Source organism: Lemur catta, chromosome 6 (genome assembly GCF_020740605.2).
Source record: "Lemur catta isolate mLemCat1 chromosome 6, mLemCat1.pri, whole genome shotgun sequence".
NCBI lineage: Eukaryota > Metazoa > Chordata > Mammalia > Primates > Lemuridae > Lemur > Lemur catta.
In genome coordinates, this window is record NC_059133.1 from 47,274,196 (window position 1) to 47,298,401 (window position 24,206).

At 40.4% G+C, this 24,206-nt stretch overlaps 1 protein-coding gene across 1 annotated transcript in view; it reads right to left on the minus strand.

Annotated features, from left to right (window-relative positions):
- Window positions 1-24,206, minus strand: part of TBC1D30 (TBC1 domain family member 30) — an 84,947-nt gene that overhangs the window by 49,925 nt on the left and 10,816 nt on the right. Inside the window, exons 2-3 of the mRNA XM_045555153.1 lie at window positions 21,381-22,107; window positions 15,816-15,980 (exon numbers count right to left, since the gene is read on the minus strand). Coding sequence (XP_045411109.1) covers window positions 15,816-15,980; window positions 21,381-22,107 — 892 coding nt within the window. The remainder of the gene's footprint in view (window positions 1-15,815; window positions 15,981-21,380; window positions 22,108-24,206) is intronic.

The following is a 24,206-nucleotide window of genomic DNA, read 5'->3' on the forward strand; positions in this document are numbered from 1 at the left end:
ATCTATGGCTAACTCATTCATGTGGGAAAAATTAGATTAGGCCAGTGATGTGGGTTTATCTTCTCTGCTCAGGGGTCTCTGGCTTCCTAACAGTAAGGATGGTTTATCTACAAAATAGATTAGTAGCGCCTAAAGGAAAAGATTATCAGAGAGGAATTCTCAGGGAGAGAAAGGCAAACAACATTTGAGAACAACATTGTCTAGGATTTGACTCAATAATTAGCCATTTCCTATTTTCTTCCATGCTACAGGTCCCTCCACGTTACCCTGAAACCCTGATGGAGAAGGAATTGGTTTAGAGTAAAGTGAAGGAATAAGGAGAAAAGATGGCACTGCAGTAAGAGAGAATAGAGAACTGGAATGGCCCAACTCAGAACAAATGCACGTGAAACAAGTTCCTCCTCCTGAAAATCCACTAACATGGGGGGCTCTATGTTGCTATCAGTTGTTTCCAGTACTGGGGTCACCTTTCATTTCTCCAAGGCCTTGAGATTATGGGAGATGGAAGTGGGTGGAGGCAGAGCAGTAGGGGTGAAGGGTGAGGAAGGAGGGCTTCACGTTGAACAGAACATGAGAGGGCTGCTATCAGCTAATCCTTCCTCTGATGGGAATAGCTCAACAAGAGGAAGATAAAGGCTGATGGAGAAGAAGAGGAGGAGAAAGTGAAGGAGGAAGAGGGAGGGGAACACATTCTATCAAGGATCTCAAGCTCCGTGAAGTACAGGAACAAGTCATTAGACTCGATCTGTAGCATTATTGATCTGAAGCCACAAGCAAGGATCAGGGCATGAATCACAGATGCAGAGGGAAGCTGGAGAAACAGTTTTAATTAAGAAAAACAAGTCATAGAATCAAAGCTGGAAAGACTAGAACAGGCCAGAAAGCAGATAGATGGAGAAAAATAATTCAAGATGGAGGCTGTAAAAAATTCAGTTATTAAAGGTGTATTTTTGTGTGGTATTGGATGGATAACACAAGCGCAGATTTGTCATGTTTTTAAAAACAGAGCTGCACCCATGTTTATTTATAGCAGAATTAGTCACAATACTCAAAAGGTGGAAGCAACCCAAGTGTCCACAGATGGATGAATGGATGAACAAAATGTGGTATACACATAAAATGAAACATTATTCAGCCTTAAAAAGGAATTCAGCCTTAAAAATCCAGGTTGTGGCATGGATATCTTATTATGCTATATTATATTATCCATGCTAAAACATGGATAAACCTTGAGGATATTATGTTAAGTAAAATAAGCCCATCACAAATGGACAGATACTGAACGGTGGTTGCCAGGGGCTGGGGAGAGAGGGACCTAGGGAGTTACTATGTAACGGATACACAGTTTCAATTTTACAAGATGAAAAGAGTTCTGGAGATGGATGGTGGTGATGGTTGTACAACATTATGAATGTATTTCACACCATTGATCTGTAGATTTAAAATTGTTAAAGATAGTAAATTTTCTGTTATATATATTTTACCACAATCAAAAATAAGAGATACCCTTTAAAAAGCCACAGAGTTGGAGAATTTTGAATAATTCTCTCTATAGCAGTATCTTCTAAAATATAGTTCATCTTGTGGCAAACACCTTTGAGCACCTCCCCTGTGCATGTAATGTGCTAGACACATGGCACTGAAACTGGTAAGGCACAGTCCAGTGGGAGATGGAAACCAGGAAACAGAGAATTGCACTACTGTGTGTCCAGGACGACCCTGAAAGCAGCAAGCACCTAATTCAGACTATGTAGTCAAAAGTATTTTCCAAAAGGGATGATGCCTCAGCTGATCCTAAAAATAGAAGTTACCATATAGAGATAGTGGAGAGAAGAGTACTGGGCAGAGGAAATAGCATAAGGCAAGAGAGAATGTGGTGAATTTTAAGTACTGCATGTAACTCATCCTGCTTAGAGCACACAGTAGGAATGAGCAATTTGAAGAAAAGAGGAAGGTGGAGAGTCAAACAGCATTCAACTATGAACAATGAAAATTATTTTTCTGGATGGTGAGAAACCAGTTGAGGAAGGATGCTTTAGCTTTTGATCCATGATGAACTTTGTAGAAACAATGGCATGTTAGCAAAAGCACAGGATAGGAAGTTGAGAGGAAATGCAGTACCAATTACCCATGTGGCTGAAAGATGAAAGCATCTTTTTTTAAATTGTGGCAAAATACAGATAAGACTTAACATCTTAACCAATTTTACATGTACAGTTCAGAACAGTGTTAAGTCCATTCACACTGTCCAGTACTATTTTCATCTTTCAAAACTGAAACTCTGTATCTATTAAACCAGTGGTCCCCAACCCTTTTGGCACCAGGGACCAATTTCATGGAAGACAATTTTTCCACGGGACAGGGGTGGGGTATGGTTTCAGGATGATTCAAGCACATTTATTGTGTAGTCAAACTTCTTTGCTAATGATAATCTGTATTTGCAGCCATTCCCCAGTGCTAGCATCACCACCTCAGCTCCACCTCAGATCATCAGACATGAGATTCTCATAAGGAGCACAAAAATCTAGATCTCTCGCATGCGCAGTTTATAGTAGGGTTTGCAGTCCTATGAAAATCCAATGCTGGCGCTGACCTGACAGGAGGCAGGGCTTATGCAGTGATGCGGGGGGTGAGGAATAATGAATACAGATGAAGCTTTGCTCACCTGCCACTCACCCCCTGCTGTGCGGCCTGGTTCCTAATAGACCACAGACCAGTACTGGTCCACGGCCCGGGGGTTGGGGAACCACAGCATTAAACAACTCTCCAGTCCTCTTTCTCCCCAGCCCCTGGCAACTATTAATACCGTTATACTTTCTGTCCTATGAATTTGACTACTCTAGGTACCTCTTACAAGTAAAATCACACAGTACCTGTCCTTTTGTGACTGGCTTGTTTCACTTAGCATAATGTCCTCAGTGTTCATCCATATTGTAACATGTGTCAGAATTTTCTTCCTTTTTAAAGCTGAATAGTATTCCACTGTATGTGTACATCCATTCATCCATTGTTGTACACTTGGGTTGCATCCACCTTTTGTCTATTGTGACCAATGCTGCTATGAACATGGGTGTACAGATTATCTCTTTAAGACCTTGCTTTCAATTCTGTTGTTTATATTACCAAAAGCAGAACTGTTGGGTCATATGATAATTCCATTTTTATTTTTTGAGGAACCACCATACTGTTTTCCATGGCAGTTCCACCATCTTACATTCGCATCACCAGGGCACGAGGGTTTCAGTTTTGTTTTGCACTCTTGTCAACATCTGTTATTTTCTAGTTTTTTGATAAAAGTCCTCCTAAGAGATATAAGGTGATGATAAGCATCTTATTCAACTCTAAGCCTTCAATTCCTCATCTGTAAAATGAGCAAGGTAGACTAGATGATCCCCACGGAGCTCAAAGTTCATTATTCTGAGAATTGAAGGGAGAATTAGGTTCATTTTCTGGGAAAACTCAGGTCACTTATTGACTCTGAGGCTCTCATTTCCTAACTATATTCACAGTACTAACATATACTTTGGATATGGTTTCAAGTATTAATAAAACACATTAAAATTCAAGTGCAAGGAACATTTATTAAATGGGAAAGTTTAAGAAAGCCTGGCCCTGGCCATCCACAGCAAGGACAGGGATGTCACGGGATACTGATATCCCATAAATGGTCCACACAGGTAGGACAAATTTTACATTCCACTAGTCTTCCCATAGGTAGGGTTGATTATTGGCAATGACTACAACAGAGACACCTACTCATTGTCAACTTTCACTCTTATGAAAGGATGAAGTACAACTAAATTTTTATTTAAATGGTCAGGCTGGGATGGCAGAGAAAAATGGGCATTTCCCCAGGAAATCTGTTACGTTTTTTGATATAGGATTAATTCTGTCCACTCTCAAATACAGCAACTAAAACCTTCAAGGAAAAAATGGATTTTCTCAATGGACACCCTGACTAGGAGTCACCAGTAAGTCCCCGGGAAGGATGTTGTTTTACAAACAGGTAAACAAATGCAAGCAGGATGATTTTTGGGAAAACCCAGTGGCATCAAAAACAGAATCCAGGACTCCTAACTCACAGCCCAATATTATTTGCAAATTTAGCTCCTCCTCTAAAATGGATGTTTGTTATTACATTTTTCCAAGAACAACAAAAATCCTATTAATTTGGACATGTATAGACTGTTTAGCTCCCTAGAAGTCCATGTGTTTCTGTACACATGCTGGAGCGCTGTAGACCTTGATGTGGGGATCAAACACGAGAAGCCTCTTTAAAGTTCTACTGAGAATCATCATCCAACAGCTGAAGACCACAAACCTCCCCACATTACAGGGGCTGAGGGTTGAGCCCCTTATACCTTCTGTGGGTGGTCTTAGGAGAATTAGGGCAGAAAGTGTTCAGAGAGGGCTGCCAATGTGGGCTGAAAGAGACCTGCCCCCAGAGTCAAGTCATACGGAGAAAATAAGGAAATGAATTTTGGACCCATTTTCCACTAGTTTTTAATTATATAACTAATTCTAGAGTCTCTGTGATCGGACAAATCAGGAAACCGGTGGGCATCAGAGACACACAGGGGCAGGAAGACGGGAGTCCCAGGTCCCCAATGGAGGAAAGGAGCCAGCCTGCCCTTTACTGGCCATCCTGGGGACTGGCAGCAAGCGGTGAGGACACCCTTTCCCACTCCAGGTGGAGGATGCAGACGCCCGAAAAACCAAAGCACCCAGCTACAGCAACTTTTATACATGACCCTAACCTTACAGGAGAGATCACAGGCCAAACGGAAAACACTAATGCTGCCTTGATGGCCATGCCCTGGAACATCCCCTTCTGCAAATAGTGTTGGGAAGGCAATACTAGATGGAAAGAACTCTAATAGGCTCGGCATGGGATATGACATGCATTCATCAGAAACTATTCTTTTCCAACACACAATGTCAAAATACATTTCCATACAGAATCTATTACAAACATCTACCTGTTTGTGCCATCACCAGAAAAAAAGATGTTACATTATTGTTCAATGGCATATAATCCATTGAAAGTAAAAATCGTGGCAAAATGCAAAGAAGCAGGTAGGAGGAAATCTCCTGCAGTATGGGGAGGGAGATAGGGTTAGATGCACATTTAGAACTGGGCAGGTAAAACTTCACAGTGCTGTTAAGGAGATATTCTGTAAGGACAATACATCTAAATTGACCTGTCTTTGCTATTTCTCCTCCTACCTGATACATAAATTTTCAAATTATTTCTCAGGCTTTCTTCCTAACTAGGATAATATAACCTAATATCCCCATTCCATCCTCATATAAAGATTGTATTAACATTATCAGTTAATAAATGTTTACTGGATAATGGCCATACTCTCAAATTGCTATTCATCTAGCTAGGATGGCAGTTCACATACAGTAGTGTTCTATGTTCAACAGGAGGTTGCACTAGATTGATTCTAAGGTTTTTGCGAGCTCTAGAATTCTGTTACAACTCCACGAAATTCCTGCATGTTTACAAACTAAGAATTCCAATTCCATCAGAGCCATGGTTCTGCTTCTTCCTAATCGATTCCTTTCCCATTCATCAAAATGACGATTCCAAAAACACACTGTTGTTCATAAGCTCCAAGCCTACCCTGGTCTGTCCCTCTTACTGTCATGATCAAGTCACCTCCTTCACATGTGCGTGCACATGCACACACAGAGTAACTCTGATCCAACCTCTTAACTTAGCCACCCACCCGTGCAGTTTTTTAATAAATGTTGAGGAAAAAAAGATGAATGATACAGCCCTTCCCCCAGAAGATCTATGCCCCGACTTTACTGATGACAAAACTTAAACACAGAGGTAAAGGAACTTACATGAGATTGCACAGCCAGTAAGTGGCAGAACCAGGATTCAAGCCCAGCTGAGACAGACAGCTCCAGAGTCCATGTTCTTAACCAATGCACCCTCCTCACACCCCACCAGCTCTCCAAGGGCACATCCCAGAAGCTAAGACTTCTCTCACCTCTCTCCAGTCCTGCTCTTGGGGAAGGTGCTGGAAGCCAGACTCCAGCCTGGTATATGGTGGGGCATGGTCTATAACCTGAAGAAGTGGTCCCAAGGAAAGAGGACTAAGAAAAGAAGAGGAACTGTGCACACAGGGATCACTTTGGTTTCTCATTTCATCTTTCTACCACTCATCCACAGAACAACCCTCTGATAATTCAGCAAAGTTCAAGGTTTCTATTTATTTATTTTTATAATAGAAGGTCCTTCAGGTAATCTAATGCTACTCAATTCCTCTCAAGAATATCAAATCATTCTTGACTGATTTGATTTTCTCAAATTTCCTTGTGTCAGCAACACTTTCTCCTAAGCATGTTCCCCCAAATTTCATAAAAGCGCACAGCTTTATTCTGAAACATTAAAAGACTCACCGAACGTCAGGGTGAAACATGGCACAGTGAAACCACCATTTGTTAGCTGACCATATTAGAAAGATGGATTTGGAATACTTTGGGGCATCGACACGTTAACGTGTGAAAATGGGTGTTTTTGATATACCAGGACCTCTGTTAGAGCAATAATTATATTGCAATTTTTTGATTTGCTTCTCTGGACTCTTCCTTTTTCTGAAAGCTCACTAAAGATACTTTACATTTTCATCTTTGCACCTCAGCACCCAGCAGGGAGAACTTTTGAATTGATAAATCAATACATATATACATGTGCACGTTTAACACTTCAAAGTACTTTCAATTGTGTCTTCAAAACATTCCTAAGAAATAAGTAGGGCCAATGTTATTGCCCATTTTACAGGTGAACAAACAGAGGCAAAGAAGCATGGAATGGTAGCTGAGTACAGGTGTGGCAATAAGACTTTAATGTTTAGTTTTAGATGAAAGATAAAATAATGTATTTATATGCTGACTGAAGTGATCCAGTAGACATGAAAAAACTGATGAAGACAGACAAAAAGAGTGGTGATTCCTTGAGTAAAGGAGATGGATCTAGTGTGCCCAAGAACAGGTGGACAGTTCGTCCCAAGTAACAGGAGGAATGCTACCTGTACAGGTGACAGTATGAGGACATTCTCTTTTGGTTGCTTACATTTTCTCAGTTAAAAGCAAAAATCACCAGCTGAGAGTGAGGGAGGGAATAGGATACACAAAAGGAGAGAGGAAAGAAACTAGGGAAATACAACAGAATTGCCAGCAGCACCAAGGGTGTCCATGAGGTTGCTGGTCACATATTTAAAGAGAACAGTCGGCATGGTGTGTGTTCCTTTAGTGGCAGTCAGCTGGACAGGTGCAGACAAAGAATGTGCAGAGATTTGGGTTTAATCAGGGTTGGGGCTTTGCCAGGTGAGAATGACAAATGGAAAGTGGGACAGATGAGTTAAATGTGTATGCAAGTGAGTCATGATGATGACAACCATAAACTCTATGCAGAGTTAGCAGGGAACCAAGCAATGGATCTTTGTCAATCGCTGCTAGGTCAACTATGCTGTGCCACGGTGATAGAAAAGGAAGTGCAGAAGCCTATCTCCAGGAAGCCATCAATATTAGGGAATAATCCAGCAGTTCCTAAAGTTTTCTGCACATTAGAATAGTCCAGGAGCTTTAAAATCACCATGTTCAGATCGTAATCCATGCCAGCTAAATCAGAATGTCTGAGAATGGGAGCCAGGCATTCGTATCTTTTTAAAGAGCCTCAACTGATTCCAATATGCAGCAAAGTTTGGGAACACCAGTCCAGTCTATTTCTTTACAGGGGAGGAGGGTATTTGAAGATTTAAATAAAATTCCTAAAAGTAAACATTCAGTATAAGTGAGATTATTATCTTTTATTTTGCTGTTGATTGAACATCCAACATGGGAAAAAATGCAGTTAATTGTCCTATAAAATAAAAGAGTCAATTCTTTTGGGAAAAAAGTATTTATATTAGTCTTACATTTACAACTTCAAATTGTAAGGTATTAACCTTGATATGTTGCTCATTACCACATTCCCAGCACCTGTAATTGTGTCTGGCAAACTGTAAATGCAGAATATTTGGTGAATGAATAATACATTTGAAAAATATACTCTGGAAGGGATGGTTTAATGGAAAGCCCTCTTTTTTAAATATAAAATGACAAAATACCCTACTTTTAGAAGTATTCTCTCATAACTAAATACAAAAGTGGTCACAATACATATATATATTATATATATAGTACTTCTAAAAAAAGGGCCCTTTATTTCTTTCATATGGCATTTATCCTAGTTTGTATCATTTTTAGTTTTATAGGCTGTCTTACTCGTCTGGAAATACAGAGTATATAAATAAACTGTAATATTGTTCTTATGAAAGCTAAAGAGAAAGAGAACTCCCCCTGCTGGCTGTATGTGTAGTTTCTCTTTCATAACCGGTAGTAAGGACACCAGCCAAGGAAGCCCCAACTGTGTCACCAACCAGCTGAGTGAGTTTCAGCAATGTTCAATCCTTCCTGTCTCACTTTGCTCAACAAAGGCTGTGGGTAAATTTTTTAAAATTCTCTTCTAGCTCTCAATTATCATGAGTGAGATTCAGAAATTTTTTCTTCTAAAAATCAGTTCTTTTTATAATGAGGTCAAAGGAAACATCTACTCTTTTTATTAAAGCAACAGGAATCTCTCGGAAGTTAGAGGTTCACATGCCATTAGTATAATTTCAAATATTATACAAATTTGAAGTGTGTGTAAGAATAAGTAAATTATGACAAAACAGAAAATAACTCTTAGCTATAAGGCACTAAAGAGTCTAAAGAAAGTCAGGGGAAATTGTTGCTAAAATATGTCATAAGCAATTTCATTCAGTTTCTTTCACCTAGAAATTCTTACTGAGTTATTTCAAGGTAGACCAAGGTGCTAATGATATATAGAAAACATATCTAAAACTGTTACCAATATTAACAAATTTGTGATGAAATTCACCATTTGCAGTCAAATTCCAAATTTAAGGCAAATCTGCCTTAATCTAAATGCTAACTTCTATTCATGTATCAAAATAAATAAGCTTATGGAAAAGAAATAAGCACATCTGGGTTAAGATGGCAGATTTTTAAAAATGCATCTAATTTTGGTCTCCAACAAAATCACAATAAAAATAAAGAGATTTTTAAAAAATTATAACCCACAAAGGCTACGGGGGAAAAAGGAGCAGAGAGAACAGCAATGAATTTTTGAAGCTGGAAAAGCATGCAGACAAGTAGAAATTGACTTAGCAGATCCTAACAAGCCAAATCCCAAACTGACGGAGAAAACTGAAATCCAACCTATGTTACACCACATACTCCACGAAGACTCGGGGACGGGCAACCAGTTGTCTAGGAGACTTAATACGGAATTTGGGGAGAAAGCTGTTGAGAGGTAGCTGGATCCCTAGTTCTCCTCTTTATGAGGCTGAGCAACTACCCCTTTTCCACCCCTGCAAAAGATTCAGGGTTTTATTTCTGGAGAGTATTAAAACAGAGTCCTTGGACAGCCAGCTGAGAGTGAGCCTTACCTAAAACGGGACCCAATGACCACATGCATACTGAATGCTGAGACTCCCGGTTCTCAACCACAGTCAGCCCAAGAACACCAACAGCCAGACATTCATCCTCCAAACAGAAGCTTAGAACACTCTTCCCTGGAGGATCTGACCAGCCCAGAGAAGGACTTGAAGATACTGACCTGGGGATTCTACAACAAAGAGCCCTTCTAGATGACCTTTCAGTGAAGCTCAAAGTCAATAATAAGCCCTGCCAGGGAGCCCAGAGTTCAAGTCAGCATTTTAGATTCTCACTATTATAAGCAGACAGCCAAGGATTACCAGACATCTGAGGAAAGCCTCTAAATATGATACAACTTTGAAAGTTTTTTCCTCCCATATAATCTATCTCCTCCAAAGTGTTGCTTTCTATTTGTGTGTTTTAGTCTCTATTGTTAATATCCTTAGAGTAATGAGAAAATATATTGTATCTATGAAACAAGAACAGGATACCACATAAAAGAAACATTCAAATAACAACCCAAAAAAGAGTTCTCAATAACAGGACTGGAAAATAAAATTGAGGTAATTGCCAAGAAAGTAAAGTAAAAATAACAAAGGGAGAAAGAGAACATCACAGAACTAGTCCAAAAGTTCCAACAGCCAAACAACAGAATTCCAGAAAGAAGAAAAAAGAAAACAGGAGAGAGGAAAGCAACAAAGAAATAATTCACAGAAAATTTCTATAACTGAAGGACAAAAGTTGCCTGATTGAAAGAGCCTGTCTAGGCACAGTAACATCGACCTGAGTGAAAACAGACCTCAAGCAACATGATCATGAATTTCAGAACACCAAGAACAAAGACAATAGTCCACAAGTTTTCAAAGGGAAAAAATAAACAAAGAATCAGCAATTGGAAAGGCTTCAGACTTCCCAAGAGCAACAATGGAAGCAAGAAGGCAATAAGTATAGAATTTTCAGTTAAAGCGTGTGTGTGTGTGTGTGTGTGTGTGTGTGTGTGTGTGTGTGTGCATGCATATAAAATAAAAGGATTTTCATTCATGTGTACTTCCCAAATGTTTACCTCACAAGCACCCTCCCTCAAGGATAAATGGGCAACAATATAAAAAGAATAATCAAGAAAGAAGAAAACATGGGATACAGGATACAAGAGATCCAACAGAGGAGAAAGATAAACAAACAGAGCCTCTCCTCCACGATGAGAGCGAAGGAAAATCCCAAGAAGACAGCCGTGTGCCAGACAGAGCACAGCCAGTCCCGAGGAGCAGTGGGCACAAGTGACAGTTGCGTGAGAGTAGTCAACACAAGATGCTTCCAGCTGTAGGACCGTCTTTCTAACTTAAGGACAGAATGCCCAGAGGAGCTGGTCTAGATTCTCGTCTGTACTTGTTCATCTTACAACGCATTGATGAAATGCCTGCTCTCCCTTCATGCCCACAGAAGTATTGTGCTTTGACCTACTTCTAAGAACAGGAGCAAGGCCATGGTGAGCTCTGAGTCAAAATTAAAGAGCAGGCCACTCCTCCAGATGGGCTGATTCTTCAGTAACTAGCCCAAAGCATAGCCTGGCAGATGTCACAGGACTCATTTATAACCTTGTCCTCTGACTCCCCCAGAAGGGACTCCTGTGAGTTCTCAAAGGAACCTACACCAGGCTGGGACGCAGAGACTATTTGGTTTATCTTCTGAGAGCTTTTATCTATGACAGCAACGTTATGCTTTCCCTACACAACTAGGCTTGGGCTTGCTACTTGGTTTGTCAGAACCATGTATTGCCTAGGAATATATACAGGAAGTGTAAAAAGTATAAAGAAAAGCAAGATAATGGTTAACCCAAATGTTGGGAAGACAGGAGATTTCAACCAGGAAGGAGCACACAGGGAGTTTTTAATGTGCCAGAAATATTTATTACTCAAGCTTGGTAGGTAAATATCCACATACACAGACCTTTGTTTATTTATTCTTTAAAACATACATACATGTATTATATACCCTTCTTTATGGTGATGCATTCTACAATAAAAGATATTTTAAGTAGTAAGTGAATTCCTATTTAAATCAGTGAAATTGTTTTAACATCTAGAAAAACTAAAGGAGCCCCTCCAAATAGTCTTAATAATTTTATGCCAACAAATGTGAAAAGTTACGTGAAATGGCAAATTCTATATAATTCACCAATGCTGATACAAGAATATAAAATACAAATAAATCTATAATTATTTAAAAAGTTGGATCCATAATTTAAAAGCTTCCTACAAAGAAAACTTCAGGCCCAAATGTGTTTACCAGTGAATTTTACAAAAGAAATAATATGTATTACACAATCTCCTCCACAGGATGGAAAAAGAGGACATACTCTGTAACTTCTTTTATGAGGCATCCCAAACCTGACAAGAACATTACAAGAATGAGAATATAGACTAATATCACTCATGAACATAGATGCAAAACTCATAAGAAAATATTAGCAAACCAAACTCAGCATGTACACATGCACATACTCGCTCCCAATCTCTCTCTATACACACACGCGTACACACACACAGTTGACCCTTGAAGAACACAGGTTTGGATTGCACAGATCTACTTATGCACAGAATTTTTTCCCAAAAATATGTTGGGAAGTTTTTTGCAGACTTGCAACAATTTTAAAAAACTCACAGATGAACTGCATAGCATAGAAATATCCAAAAAATTAAGCAAAAATCAGGTATGTCACAGATGTATAAAATACATGTAGATACTAATAAATTTTATCATTACTATAAAATATAACACAAATCCATTATAAAAAGTTAAAATTTATCAAAATTAACACACACACATATAGACCCTGCATGTGTCATTTGCAGTTGACAGAAATGTAAACAAATGTAAAGATGCAATATTAAATCACAACTGCATAAAATTGTACTACCATAATAGTTTCATAATCACCTCCAGATGCTATTTCAGCGAGCTCAAAGTGTTGAGAGCATCCACTTAAACCCCATGCGAAGCTAATCATCTCCAAGCAAGCAGTTAGCAGTGTCTCACCAGTAAATTGCATATCACAGTAAAAAGTGATCTCTCATAGTTCTCATGTATTTTTCATCGTGTTTAGTACAATAACATAAACCTTAAATAACACCATCGGACATATACAAAGTGCCTCCAGTGATGCTGGAAGTGCTCCCAAGAAGCAGAGAAAAGTCATGACATTATAGGGAAAAGTTGAATTGCTAAATAGGGTGATGAAAATGTTCTGGAATTAGATAATGGTCGTGGTTGCACAATTTTATGGTATGTGAATTATATCTTAATAAAAAGTGTTAAAATGTAATACACTCATGGAAACTTTGGAAAATACAGAAGTATAAAATGAAGAGAAACACTATTAGACAAATACTGATCTTGCTTTTCTTATTCCCACCCCAGTTTTGTTTTTATTGTTTTGTTTTGTTTTTTCAGACTCACTGTGTTGCCCTGGCTAGAGTGCAGTGCGGTCATCTTAGCTCACTGCAACCTCAAACTCCTGGGCTCAAGCGATCCTCCTGCCTCAGCCTCCCAAGTAGCTGGGACTACAGATGTGTACCACCACGGCCAGCTAATTTTTCTATTTTTAGTAGAGACAGGGTCTCGCTCTTACTCAGACTGGTCTCAAACTCTCCCACCCCAGTTTTAAAACAAAAAGATACTACTATAAAGCTTGATGTAGGAAGTCATAGAGTCCAAGTAGTTATGTCATTTGTGTTAGAAATAAAAACGATCTAGTCATTTTCATTCATAATATACTTATGATTTTCATTTAAAAATTATTATATTCCCTTCAGTGATTAACAGGAAATAATCCACTTTAATACAACACTAAAATAGTTTTATTAGGGGAAAAGTCACTTATGCAAAGAATCATAAGCATCAACTCCATATGAAGGCAACAATGGGTATTATCTGGACTTCTGCATATTAAATACAAACAAGTCAACATATTCTATTTGAATGCATCATTTCCAACCTCTACTAAAATGAAAGCTCAGTTATTCAGTGTGACAATGAAACCTGGATTCTTTAGAACTCTAATTAAATGTATTTATTATTAGTTGACTTTGAGGAAAGAGACAAAATGTGCAACTACTGGAAACAGGCATTTAGTTATAAATCATCTAACCTCTGGAGCTCTAAAGTGGATAAATAACCATTTAGTCAACTTTTTAACACCATCTACATCATAATACAGCATCATATGATGAGAATGACAATTCTAACGCAGTTATTTCTTAACAAAAAACATTCTGTTCCATTTAATAGAGTCTTAACGCCAAGAAAAGAAATGAATTCTCAAGGAAAGGAGCCAGACAATCTCATATTTTCTGAAATGCAAAATCCTGACTGGAATTAGACAAACTCTAAAATACACAGGAAGGATGCGTTGACAAATTCACAAATTAAGTTGGGTGTTTTTGGGCACATTTTCTAAAAAGACATAAATGCCAATCCTTCTACCAATTAGGTAATTTAAATTCTAAATGATTATCAGTCCCTAGTAATTACCAACAGAATCCACCAATCCATGACCTTGTGCTAGCCTCTCTGTTTCCTGACACTTGCTTCATCCTCCCTCATACCTTCCCACACATCAAAAACCCATTCATTTACCATTTCGTGCTTTTAGCTTCTGGCACAGCACCCACAATTATAATGGGTAAGATATAAACACAGTTGAAAGGAGAAAAATCAAAATCAAGGTATCTGATAATAGAAGGGGAAAATTTATTTATCTTTTTTTTTTTTTTTTTTTGAGACAGAGTCTCACTCTGCAGTGGCATCACCATAGCTCACTGTAACCTCAAACTCCCGGGCTCAAGTGATCACCCTATCTCAGCCTCCCAAGTAGCTGGGACTACAGGCATGTGCCACCATATCAACTAATTTTTCTACTTTTTGTAGAGACTCGATCTCGCTCTTGCTCAGGCTGGTCTCAAACTTTTGGACTCAAGCAATCCTCCTGCCTAGGCCTCCCAAAGTACTAGGATTATAGGCATGTGCTACTGTGCCCAACCATGGAAAATATTTTTACTTGACAATTGTTAATCAGAATTCATGGCAAACTATCAAATACTCATAACACATGCCAACTTTTTATAGGTAGATAGATACACCCACACACACATCTTTCTTCCTTCTCTAAGCTATTTCAGACAAGTGTCTGACCCTGAAGAAAATCCTACTCAAAGCCAGTCTCTTTAATCATATTCCTTCTTGGTATGGACCATATTCATTATTATGGTAATCAACTAGTTTTCTCTTTAATATCTGTTAAATGAAACCTTCTTTAGTAAATAGTGTGAATAATAGTTTGGGGATAACAAACAGCAATATCATAAAAGAGGAGCAAGAAAACATAGAATTTTCTTTTCATAACAAACATAAGAGTGAAATTAAAGCCATTAATTTTATTATCTGAAACTAATCAAGCCCTGAAAATTGTTTCATGAAAACAAACATATCTTAATTTGGAATTTTCTTATGAGCACTCTAGGAGATGTCACTTTACATATAAAATGTGACAGAGTAAAGAAGAAAAGGCAACTTTCACATGCACCTGAAAAGCTGCCACAGGCATTTTATCAAAACACATCATTTGTGCCTATATTTACCATACCTGAACATACTGTTCTGCCACGCTGCATGTTAATAAAGAATGCAAAACAAAAATAGGGACATGTTAGCAGAATAAAATGTAAAATTACTGCATGGAGAATTATAAAATTAACTCACAAGCTGTTATATCTAATATTTAACACAGATCGATATTTTAACATTTTTAACTCTATTAACAAGCCACACATCTCTTAATTATAAGTGGATTACTCAAGAGATATGTTTTGCTTGTTAAAATATTTTGTCATCTTCAAATTTCAGAGCAACTTTTAAGATCCTATTATGAGAATCTCCTTCAACTCAATTGTTTAACTCACTTTTTGGAACACCACAGAGAATAAGAGAACAAGGACATATCTCTTAGGTATGTCTATTTGGTGCAATTTTAAAAATAAAGATTTTAGTCATTATTTAGCATCAGGTAAAAATAATCATTGTCAAAGCAAAGTATTATCTCAAATCTAGAATAAAACTAAAGTTGTAACATTAGACGTGAAGTATATATTTCAACTGAAAAAACAAGAAACTGCCTCAGTTATTCCTAGTTCTTAGTTTTGAGGATATAAGCTTGCACTTAAAACTTTGCAATACGTTCAAAAGCACGATGACTATTGACTCAGCTTCACTAATATTTCAGTCGCACATGGCACAGGGACTAACCCCATTCTAGTACTTACTTCTCTTCTGTGACACAGCCTGCAGGCAGGCAGTCACGATATCACAGTTCCTCTGTACTTTATGCAGAAGCCTATCTTTCTGCTTCAGCTGCCGAAGTAACTTTGCTGACTGAACGCCAATCCTGTACTTCAGCTCTCGAAGGATTGTCTTCAGTTCATTAGTGTCTACCAGTAGAGAAAAACAAAAATAGACTAAATACCTTGAGAGGAATACAAATCCCAGTAGGATACTAGTCAAAAGATAAATATCTAATGGCAACACAATTCACAAGTGCAAAGATGTGGAAACAACCCAAGTGCTCATCAATACATGAATGGATTAATAAAATGTGGTATATGGATACCATGGAGTACTACTCAGCCACAAAAAACAATGATCTAGCACCTCTTGTATTATCCTGGTTGGAGCTAGAGCCCATTCTTCAAAGTGAAGTATCACAAGCACGGAAAAACAAGAACCAAATGTACTTACCATCAAATTGGTACTAACTGATCAACACTTAGGTACACACATGGAAGTAATACTCACTGGGTGCCGGGCAGGTGGGAGGGGGTTGGAGGGGATGGGTAAACTCATAACTAATGGGTGCGGAGTGCACTGTCTTGGGGATGGGCACGCTTATAGCTCTGGCATGGGTGAAGCAAAGGCAATATATATAACCAAAATGTTTGTACCCCCATAATATTCTGAAATTTAAAAAAAGAAAATAAATTTTAAAAAAAGGTAAATATCTGGAACATCCACTTAAACCAATTAATTCTAGGTTCTCACTCCGGATTATATGTCCATATTCAGCTAAGACATTGTGAACAAATAAGTCACTCATTCACCTCCTTGCTCTGTTCATGAAACAGACACTGTACGATACATTTTATCTTGAGGCTATCTTTAACATGTAAGCAAAGACTCTTACTTTTACTATATTTAGCTCTGGTTGCAAATTTACCTTTCATTGCCTGAAAATTGGCACGTACATTTTGCATCATTCAAGTGCTCAAACGGTAAGCTTGCAAGAAAAGAATTTTTTTGAGTCTGTTACATTAATGACAAATCTAACATACGATACCGAATCTTTTTTAAAGCACTTATCTTTATAAATGGTCAGCTAAAAGTAAATAATTCTACCATGTTTTGTAATGTAGATGAATGTGGCAATACTGGTTTTACTTTGAATATCCAGTCTTGCAATAGCCTATTAGGTACAATATTTCATCTTAGAGACTCAGTAATTTTTCAAAGATCATAGAAAACATATTTCCTTTAAACAGATAAATTAGGATAATTCTATCAATACATTCATAAACCTAATATTCACAACAGCAGTTTTTCTACAAGTAAAAATAGACTTGGGAATCAGAATTGCCTATGGTCTCTACATGAATAATTGTTATGTTTTGGGAAGGGGTTTTTTGGCCACACTTGATATCATTAGTCAGTAGAGTGTGATCTACAGGCAGGTGAAGGCTTTCACTCAAGCTGGCATTGGCTAGCCCTCATTAGAGGTCCTGTGTGGGCTTTAGGTCTACTCATTTTTAAAGGGATTTGGAGAAACTAGAGAGAATCAAAAAAGAACAAAAGAAATGCTCAAAAGAAAGAAAAATACCCTAGAGGTTCAGGGAAGTGAACTTTTGGGGTCTATAACAGAAGTACATGGGATGATTTAACAGCTGTCATACCTAACCACGCCACGGAAAATGCATTTGACCTTGTGTTAAAAAGAACTGTTTTTGAGGCTGGGCATAGTGGCTCATGCCTCTATGTATGGCATCCCAGTACTTTGGGAGGCCAAGGCCAGAGGATCGCTTGAGGCCAGTAGTTCAAGACCAGCCTGGGCAACATAGAGAGACCCCCCAATCTCTAAAAAAAAATGTTTAAATTAGCATTGTTTGCACCTGTAGTCCCAGCTACTTGCAAGGCTGAGGCAGGAGGATTGCCTGAGCCCAGGAGTTCAAGGCTTCAGTAAGCTATGACCACAACACTGCACTCCAGCCCTAGGAAGCATGCATAGCAAAAGACTCCATCTCTTAAAAAAATAAAAATGAAAAATAAATAAAAGAACTACTTTTGGATCAGCCAACTACCTGAGTAATCTCTTAGACAAGATCGTGCTCCAAGTCTCAAATTATGCCAAGCATGTAAGATTATGCTGAGAAAGAAATGTGAATGGTCTTTACAAACATGAATATAAACAGTACTTTAAGAATAAGAGCCAGGAGCAGTGGCTCACGCCTGTAATCCTAGCACTCTGGGAGGCTGAGGCAGCAGATTGTTTGAGCTCAAGAGTTTGAGACCAGCCTGAGCAAGAGCGAGACCCCATCTCTACTAAAAAATAGAAAGAAATCATATGGACAACTAAAAATATATAGAAAAAATTAGCCTGGCATGGTGGCATATGCCTGTAGTCCCAGCTACTTGGGAGGCTGAGGCAGGAGGATTGCTTGAGCCCAGGAGTTTGAGGTTGCTGTGAGCTAGGCTGACGCCACGGCACTCTAGCCTGGGCAACAGAGTGAGACTCTGTCTCAAAAAAAAAAAAAAAAAAAAGATTATAAACCTTCTCTTTCTCCTAAAGGAATGAATAAGCATAAGCAGGACTTGGCACTCTAGTTTAAAAAATAAAAAAATAAAAAAAAATTAAAAAGGAATTATTGTGAAGAAGGGGACAAAGTCCAGTTCTTCCTCTCACCCTAATTTCAAACATGGCAGGATACAATCAAAATAGTACACTTAGGTTAAACAGAAAGTATATGGGTTCTAAGGATGATTTAATACAAGAACCAGTTACAAGAGGAGACCAGAGGCAAAATAAAGGGAGTAGAAATATCACCTGGCATTTAAATTATACTTTTCCTCAACAAAAAGGTTTTTACATTATCTCATTTTCAGTGACTCTTAGGGTACCTAGAACTCTGTAATTCTCTGAATTATATTTATGTTCAATATGGGAAAAATTTTCAGAGTTGAGTTCCACACTCAACGTCTTCTAAGGGAAATGTCTTCTACAGCAATATCTGCTGGGGCATAAGCATCCTGGGGACAGAAAGAGGTCTCCTTTACCTTTGAAGGCAACCCAGCATCAGCCACAGCCCCTCACACAGTGTTAAATAACTGAGGGAAAATGAGGAAATTGTCAACTGACAAACTGTGACCAACTTCCCCTCTAAGGAGTTCCAGGGCATATGATCAAAATTATATCTAGCATATATTGAGCACCTTACACAGATTTATGTAATTCTCACCACACCCCTCTGAGGCAGGTTTTATTATCCCTATTTAAAAGAAAATGAGACACAGAGAGGTTAAATAGCTTGTCCAAGGTCACACAGCCAGTAAGGAACTGTGGCAGGATATCAACCCAGGAATCTGACTCCAAAGTTCATCCCTTAACCATGGAAACACTGAGAAAACAGTCCTGATTTCCTGAGAAACCATTTTGGTGTCTCACCCAAATAAAGGACCCACACATATTAAATAGCTAAATAGGTACCACAGCAAAATCCCTAACAGTGAAAGGAGAGAATTAATACACAGGTTATCTGCATTGTGTGAGACTCTTACTCAATGCCTCCCAGTTATGGTGGGAGAGATATTTTTTGACCCTAAAAAAAAAATCAAATAACCTAATAAGCAGCATTCTTAGGCAGGCAGCTGTATCCATTATCTGACTCTTTAATCTTAGCACTCTAATAATGTTTATCAATAAAGGAGTGTGTACATGTGCATATGTATATAGGACTATTATAATATGGCATCTTGTACATCATAAAAGGGTTGACTGCAAGGGAAGAAAGGCTTAGCAGGCAACTAGCCATGCAATGACTGAAACAGGCAAAATGGACTCTTACAGGTCTTGTGAACAATTAATAGACACTCACAGGAAATCACTTGCAAAGCGGTGCTGTTACTTCTTCTTTAAACTTTAGCTTGCCAATTTTCCTCCTCAAAAAGGAAATTACTAATCTCCAAAATTCCGTCAGTAATGAAAAGTGAACAGTCTTATAAAGAGAGAAAGCCAAATCATAATTCTTCAAAAGCGATTTTGCGGGAGTCTGAAAGAACTATTGCCCTACGGAATTTTTGCATACACAGACACTCTGAGGACAGCCAAATAATTGTATAAAATGAATGGCATAACTCCAGCCAAAGTTCCAGGCAGAGGGAGGAAGGTGGAAGTCATTTGTAACAATCAACTGGGAAAAAAATCTTCACTAGTCAAAAGAGGAAACTGAAAGCTGTTGACATAAATTTGTGAAAACAGACAGATTTATTCTTTTTGTTGTTGTTGTTTTTTTTTCTGGAACCTGCTAGACTGATTTTACAAAGAGGAGACAGGAGACCATTGTACAGTACTCTTTTTCCTCCCTCTCCTGGTAATTTAGCACAAAAAATGTTTCAAGAAATGTTATTATGGCTTTTAGTGTCTGTTTTCCACACTTCACTTTATTTTATAAATTGAAATCTTGATATATCTATACAAAAAGCCAGCTGTAATAACTGCTTTGGTGCCTGAAAGGCAAGCTATTATGAACAGTTGAGGGAAAAAAATGTCAATTAGGACACGAGCATGAGAGGCTGATATGATAACAAAAGAAACACCAACTTAGCCTCTCCTCCTGAAAGCCAAGGCCATTTTCTCAGAAAAACCTCTCCAAGCCAAATGAAGGTACCAGCAGTTAAATTCTGTAATGCAGTGGTCCCCAACCTTTTTGATACCAGGGACAGGCTGCATGGAAGGCAGTTTTTCCACGGACCGGACCGGGAGGAGGGGGAGGCGGAGCTCCGGCGGTGATGCCTGCGATGGGGAGTCGCTGCTCACCTCCTGCTGTGCGCCCTGACCAACATCCCCCCGCCCGCCCCAGTTTCACGGAAGACAATATTTCCACGGACGTGGGTGGGGGGCGGGGGACAGAGCTCTGCAGCCCGGTCCCTAAAAGGCTGTGGACCGGTACTGGTCCCTGGCCCGGAGTTTGAGGACCGCAGCTGTAATGAAGCCGACGCTTTAGGACCCTCCACTAATCCGCCACCTTAAAGAAGGGAAAAACAGACCCCAAAAAACCACCTAATGAGCTGCTTGGAACCGTATGTTTGGGCAGAAATGGAATTCACCCGCTCTGCTTCGAAACTGCATTATCAAATTATTCTGCCTCACTAGTGAAACACTATCCAAGTGGAATGGCCGGGGAAGGCCTTTAAAAAAAAAAAAAAGAAAGCCCTAGAGTCGCCTCTATTCTCCCGGCGCCCTCTAGGTAACTTCAGGTATACATATCAGAAACTCCAAACCTGTCCTAACAGCTGTTGGGGCGAAATTCGAATCCGGCTGCCTCTCCCCTGGGCATCCCCCAACAGGTAGGGGGATGGGAGGAGGGGAGACCCGCCCACTCCATTAACTGATGCTCCACACGACGACTCGAGAAGGGATGGGACAGGTGGGGACATTAAGAACTACCTGTAGACACGAATATGTGACGCTGTGGGCACCAGCATCAGATCAAAACAGACGCCCCAAACTTAAATCGGTGCATTTGGCAGAGCAGCCCAGGTGTGCACAGGTGAGCGCCGGCCCTCACCTTTCTGCCGCAGGTACTTCACCTGGTGCCGCTGGCTCGGCCGCTCCCGCAGCTCCTGCAGCACGCGGGAGTCGCCTGCGCCGCCGCGGCCGCCCAGGACCATGTCCGAGCCGGAGGCCTCGGTGGAGCTGTCCAGGCTGTCGCAGCGCCGCGGGCGGCCCCAGGGCCCGCGGCCCCCGCCGGTCGCCTCCTCCTCCTCGGTGCAGCTGTACAGCTCGGTGAGCAGCCCGCTCACTAGGGACGCCGTGTGGCTCGTGCGGCCGCCGCCGGGCTCCGGGTCGTCCTCGCCCTCCCACGAGTCCCGGGAGCCCCGCAGCCGCTCCGCCGCCCCCCGGAGGGGTGGGGCTCGGGGCACTCCGGGGGCCGTTTCCTGCTCCGCGTCCTTCGGCCTCGCCCCGCCGCCGCCGCCGCGGAACTCCAGCCCCGCGCGCCCCGTCCGGCCCTCCATGGCCCCCGGCGCGCGGCTGCCTCGCGCCCGCCGCTCCTCCTGCCTCGCGGCGCCGGCCAGTTCCGGGAGGAGGCGCGGCCTCGGCCCCGCCGGGGGCGCTCTCGGTCGGCGCGGCGCCAGCGGGCTCCGGACCTCCCAGGCGCCGGTCCGGACCTTCCCTGGCCCGGAACCCGGGCCGATGCCCTCCGCTCCGAGCCGGGCGAGAAGGGGGCGGCCACGCCGCTGGGCCGCCTGGGGACACCTGCTGCGACGACGCCCGACTTCTCCCAGGAGCGCTTTCTGACGAGCGTCAAGGAGCGAGCCGCGGCCAGAGTACCGTCAGGAGGGGCCGTGCTCGGGCCGGAGAGGGGAGGGCGCCCCGGCCGCTGCCACCTTCACTTTCAAGCACGTGATTTAACACAAAAAGAGGGCAACTCTTGCATCCTCTTCAGCCACCAGCTAGAAATAATGCCCGGGAGGGTCCTAAACCCCAGTTCAATAGGCCGAGGCCAAGAGCTCCTTCTTCGTATAGTGGGGGCACGGCACCCAGCCCTGCTCACCTTTCCTCCTGGTCTGAGCGCCTTTAAAAGGCATTCTTAGTTTGAGTTTCTGACAATAACCTTTCTAAAACTCTGAACACCTGGCAAGTACCTGGATTTAATAACACTATGAACTTCTTTTCTCCAGTGAAAAACAAAGTACTGGTTTAAGATCAACTAATTCCATGACACAAGACATAACACAGAATGAGGGTTTAATGACGTATTCGTGAGATGACCAAACTAATAAATTGATGGAGGTGGTTTTGATGGTTAAAGCAAAAGTTTACAAGAGACCATGAGAAATGTATCTTTTCATTATTTACACTAGACCTCAGAACTCTGAGACGTCCTTCCACTGTGGATATTTTTGTGAGGTTAATAATAATTGTCAACATTTTTTAGTGCTTTTTCTATGTTAGGCACTGTTCTTAGTGATTTACATGAATTATACCATTTAATTCTCAGTTTGACCCTGTAAAGCAGGTAAGTACTATTAATATTTTTATCCTCACTTTTCAGATGTGGGAACTGAGGCACAGAGAGTTTAAATAACTTGTCCATTTGCATAGAATAAACTGAACTTTTCCTAAAGCTTAAAAAAGTGGCTGGCTTTCATTACTGATGAATACATATTATTCAATGCTATTAAATCCTTAACTGTACTTCTGAAAGGAGAAACAATGCACCTGGTGAACAATAGTGGTGCCTTATGGTTGTTTAGCACACTTTTTATTTTTCAAGGCACTTTCATAATAGAGCCTGACCCTACAGGTAGAAACCTGGTGTCCCTTGACACCAGCACCACAATTAAAAGGGCCCTTTTTGAAATTGTAATTAATATAACGAAAGCAAAAGTTTTCTTTTTCCTTAGGTATCCAGAATTTTAAATTATACTGGAAATATTACTTTATGGTTGTATAATATACCTGTTTAATGTTAAAGTACATGAAATGGAAGGAGTAGAATTACTGTATTGCTGTTTTGGGTTTTGAGGTCTTTTTCCCTATTGCCCCTGGCATTGAATGAGTCCTGAGAGCCTTCCTTCATATACTAAACTTTGCAACTGTTGCCGCCCAACCAGGTTCAATTGCCGACTGCCCAAGAGAGGAAGCCAATATGCTGAGACAGCAGTTTACAGGAAAGAGAGAGAGAGAGAGAGAGATGGATAGATATTATTCTGTATAGCGCTAAGTGGGGAGACTGGAGATATTTCTCAAATCTGCCTCCCGGAGAATTTGAGAAACAGGGTTTTTAAAAACGGTTTGGCATAGGCAACTGAATCTGCTAAATGGCTAGGTTCAGGGTGGAACCATAGGGTTGTAGAAATTGTCTTCTTTGCTGACCAGGTTCTTGGGGTGGGGATCACAAGACCAGTTGAGTCAGTTCCTCGGTATTGGCCACTGGTCTGGGTGGGTCAGCCATTCCACTAGAATTGGGTACCTGGAAGATATATCAGAAACTATGCCTATTTTCAAAAAGGTGATGTTATATCTATGGAGAAAGCTAACCATCTCTATGACCACCAGCTATGTAGCTCCAGAGTGGCAATCACAGAGAAGCAAACAGGGGGACAGTGGTTAATTATTATCATTATTTTTAGCTAGGCCCTTACCATAGTTCTTGCCTTGCACCCCTTTTTATGAATTTGTAAGGGCGGTTTCACAAGCAGGACTTTCATAGGTGCAAATACTGAAATTAGATCTCTTAGTTGACTTCTCAGCCCTTTCTGTCTCCACCCACTAAGAAAATATATGTTAACTACTGGCCTTCAGTGCTATTCTCATTTGGAGTATCCATATCAGGAACTATAAAGAAACTCACAGTGAGCTGAAGGGGATGAAAAAAGAGGCCAAGAAA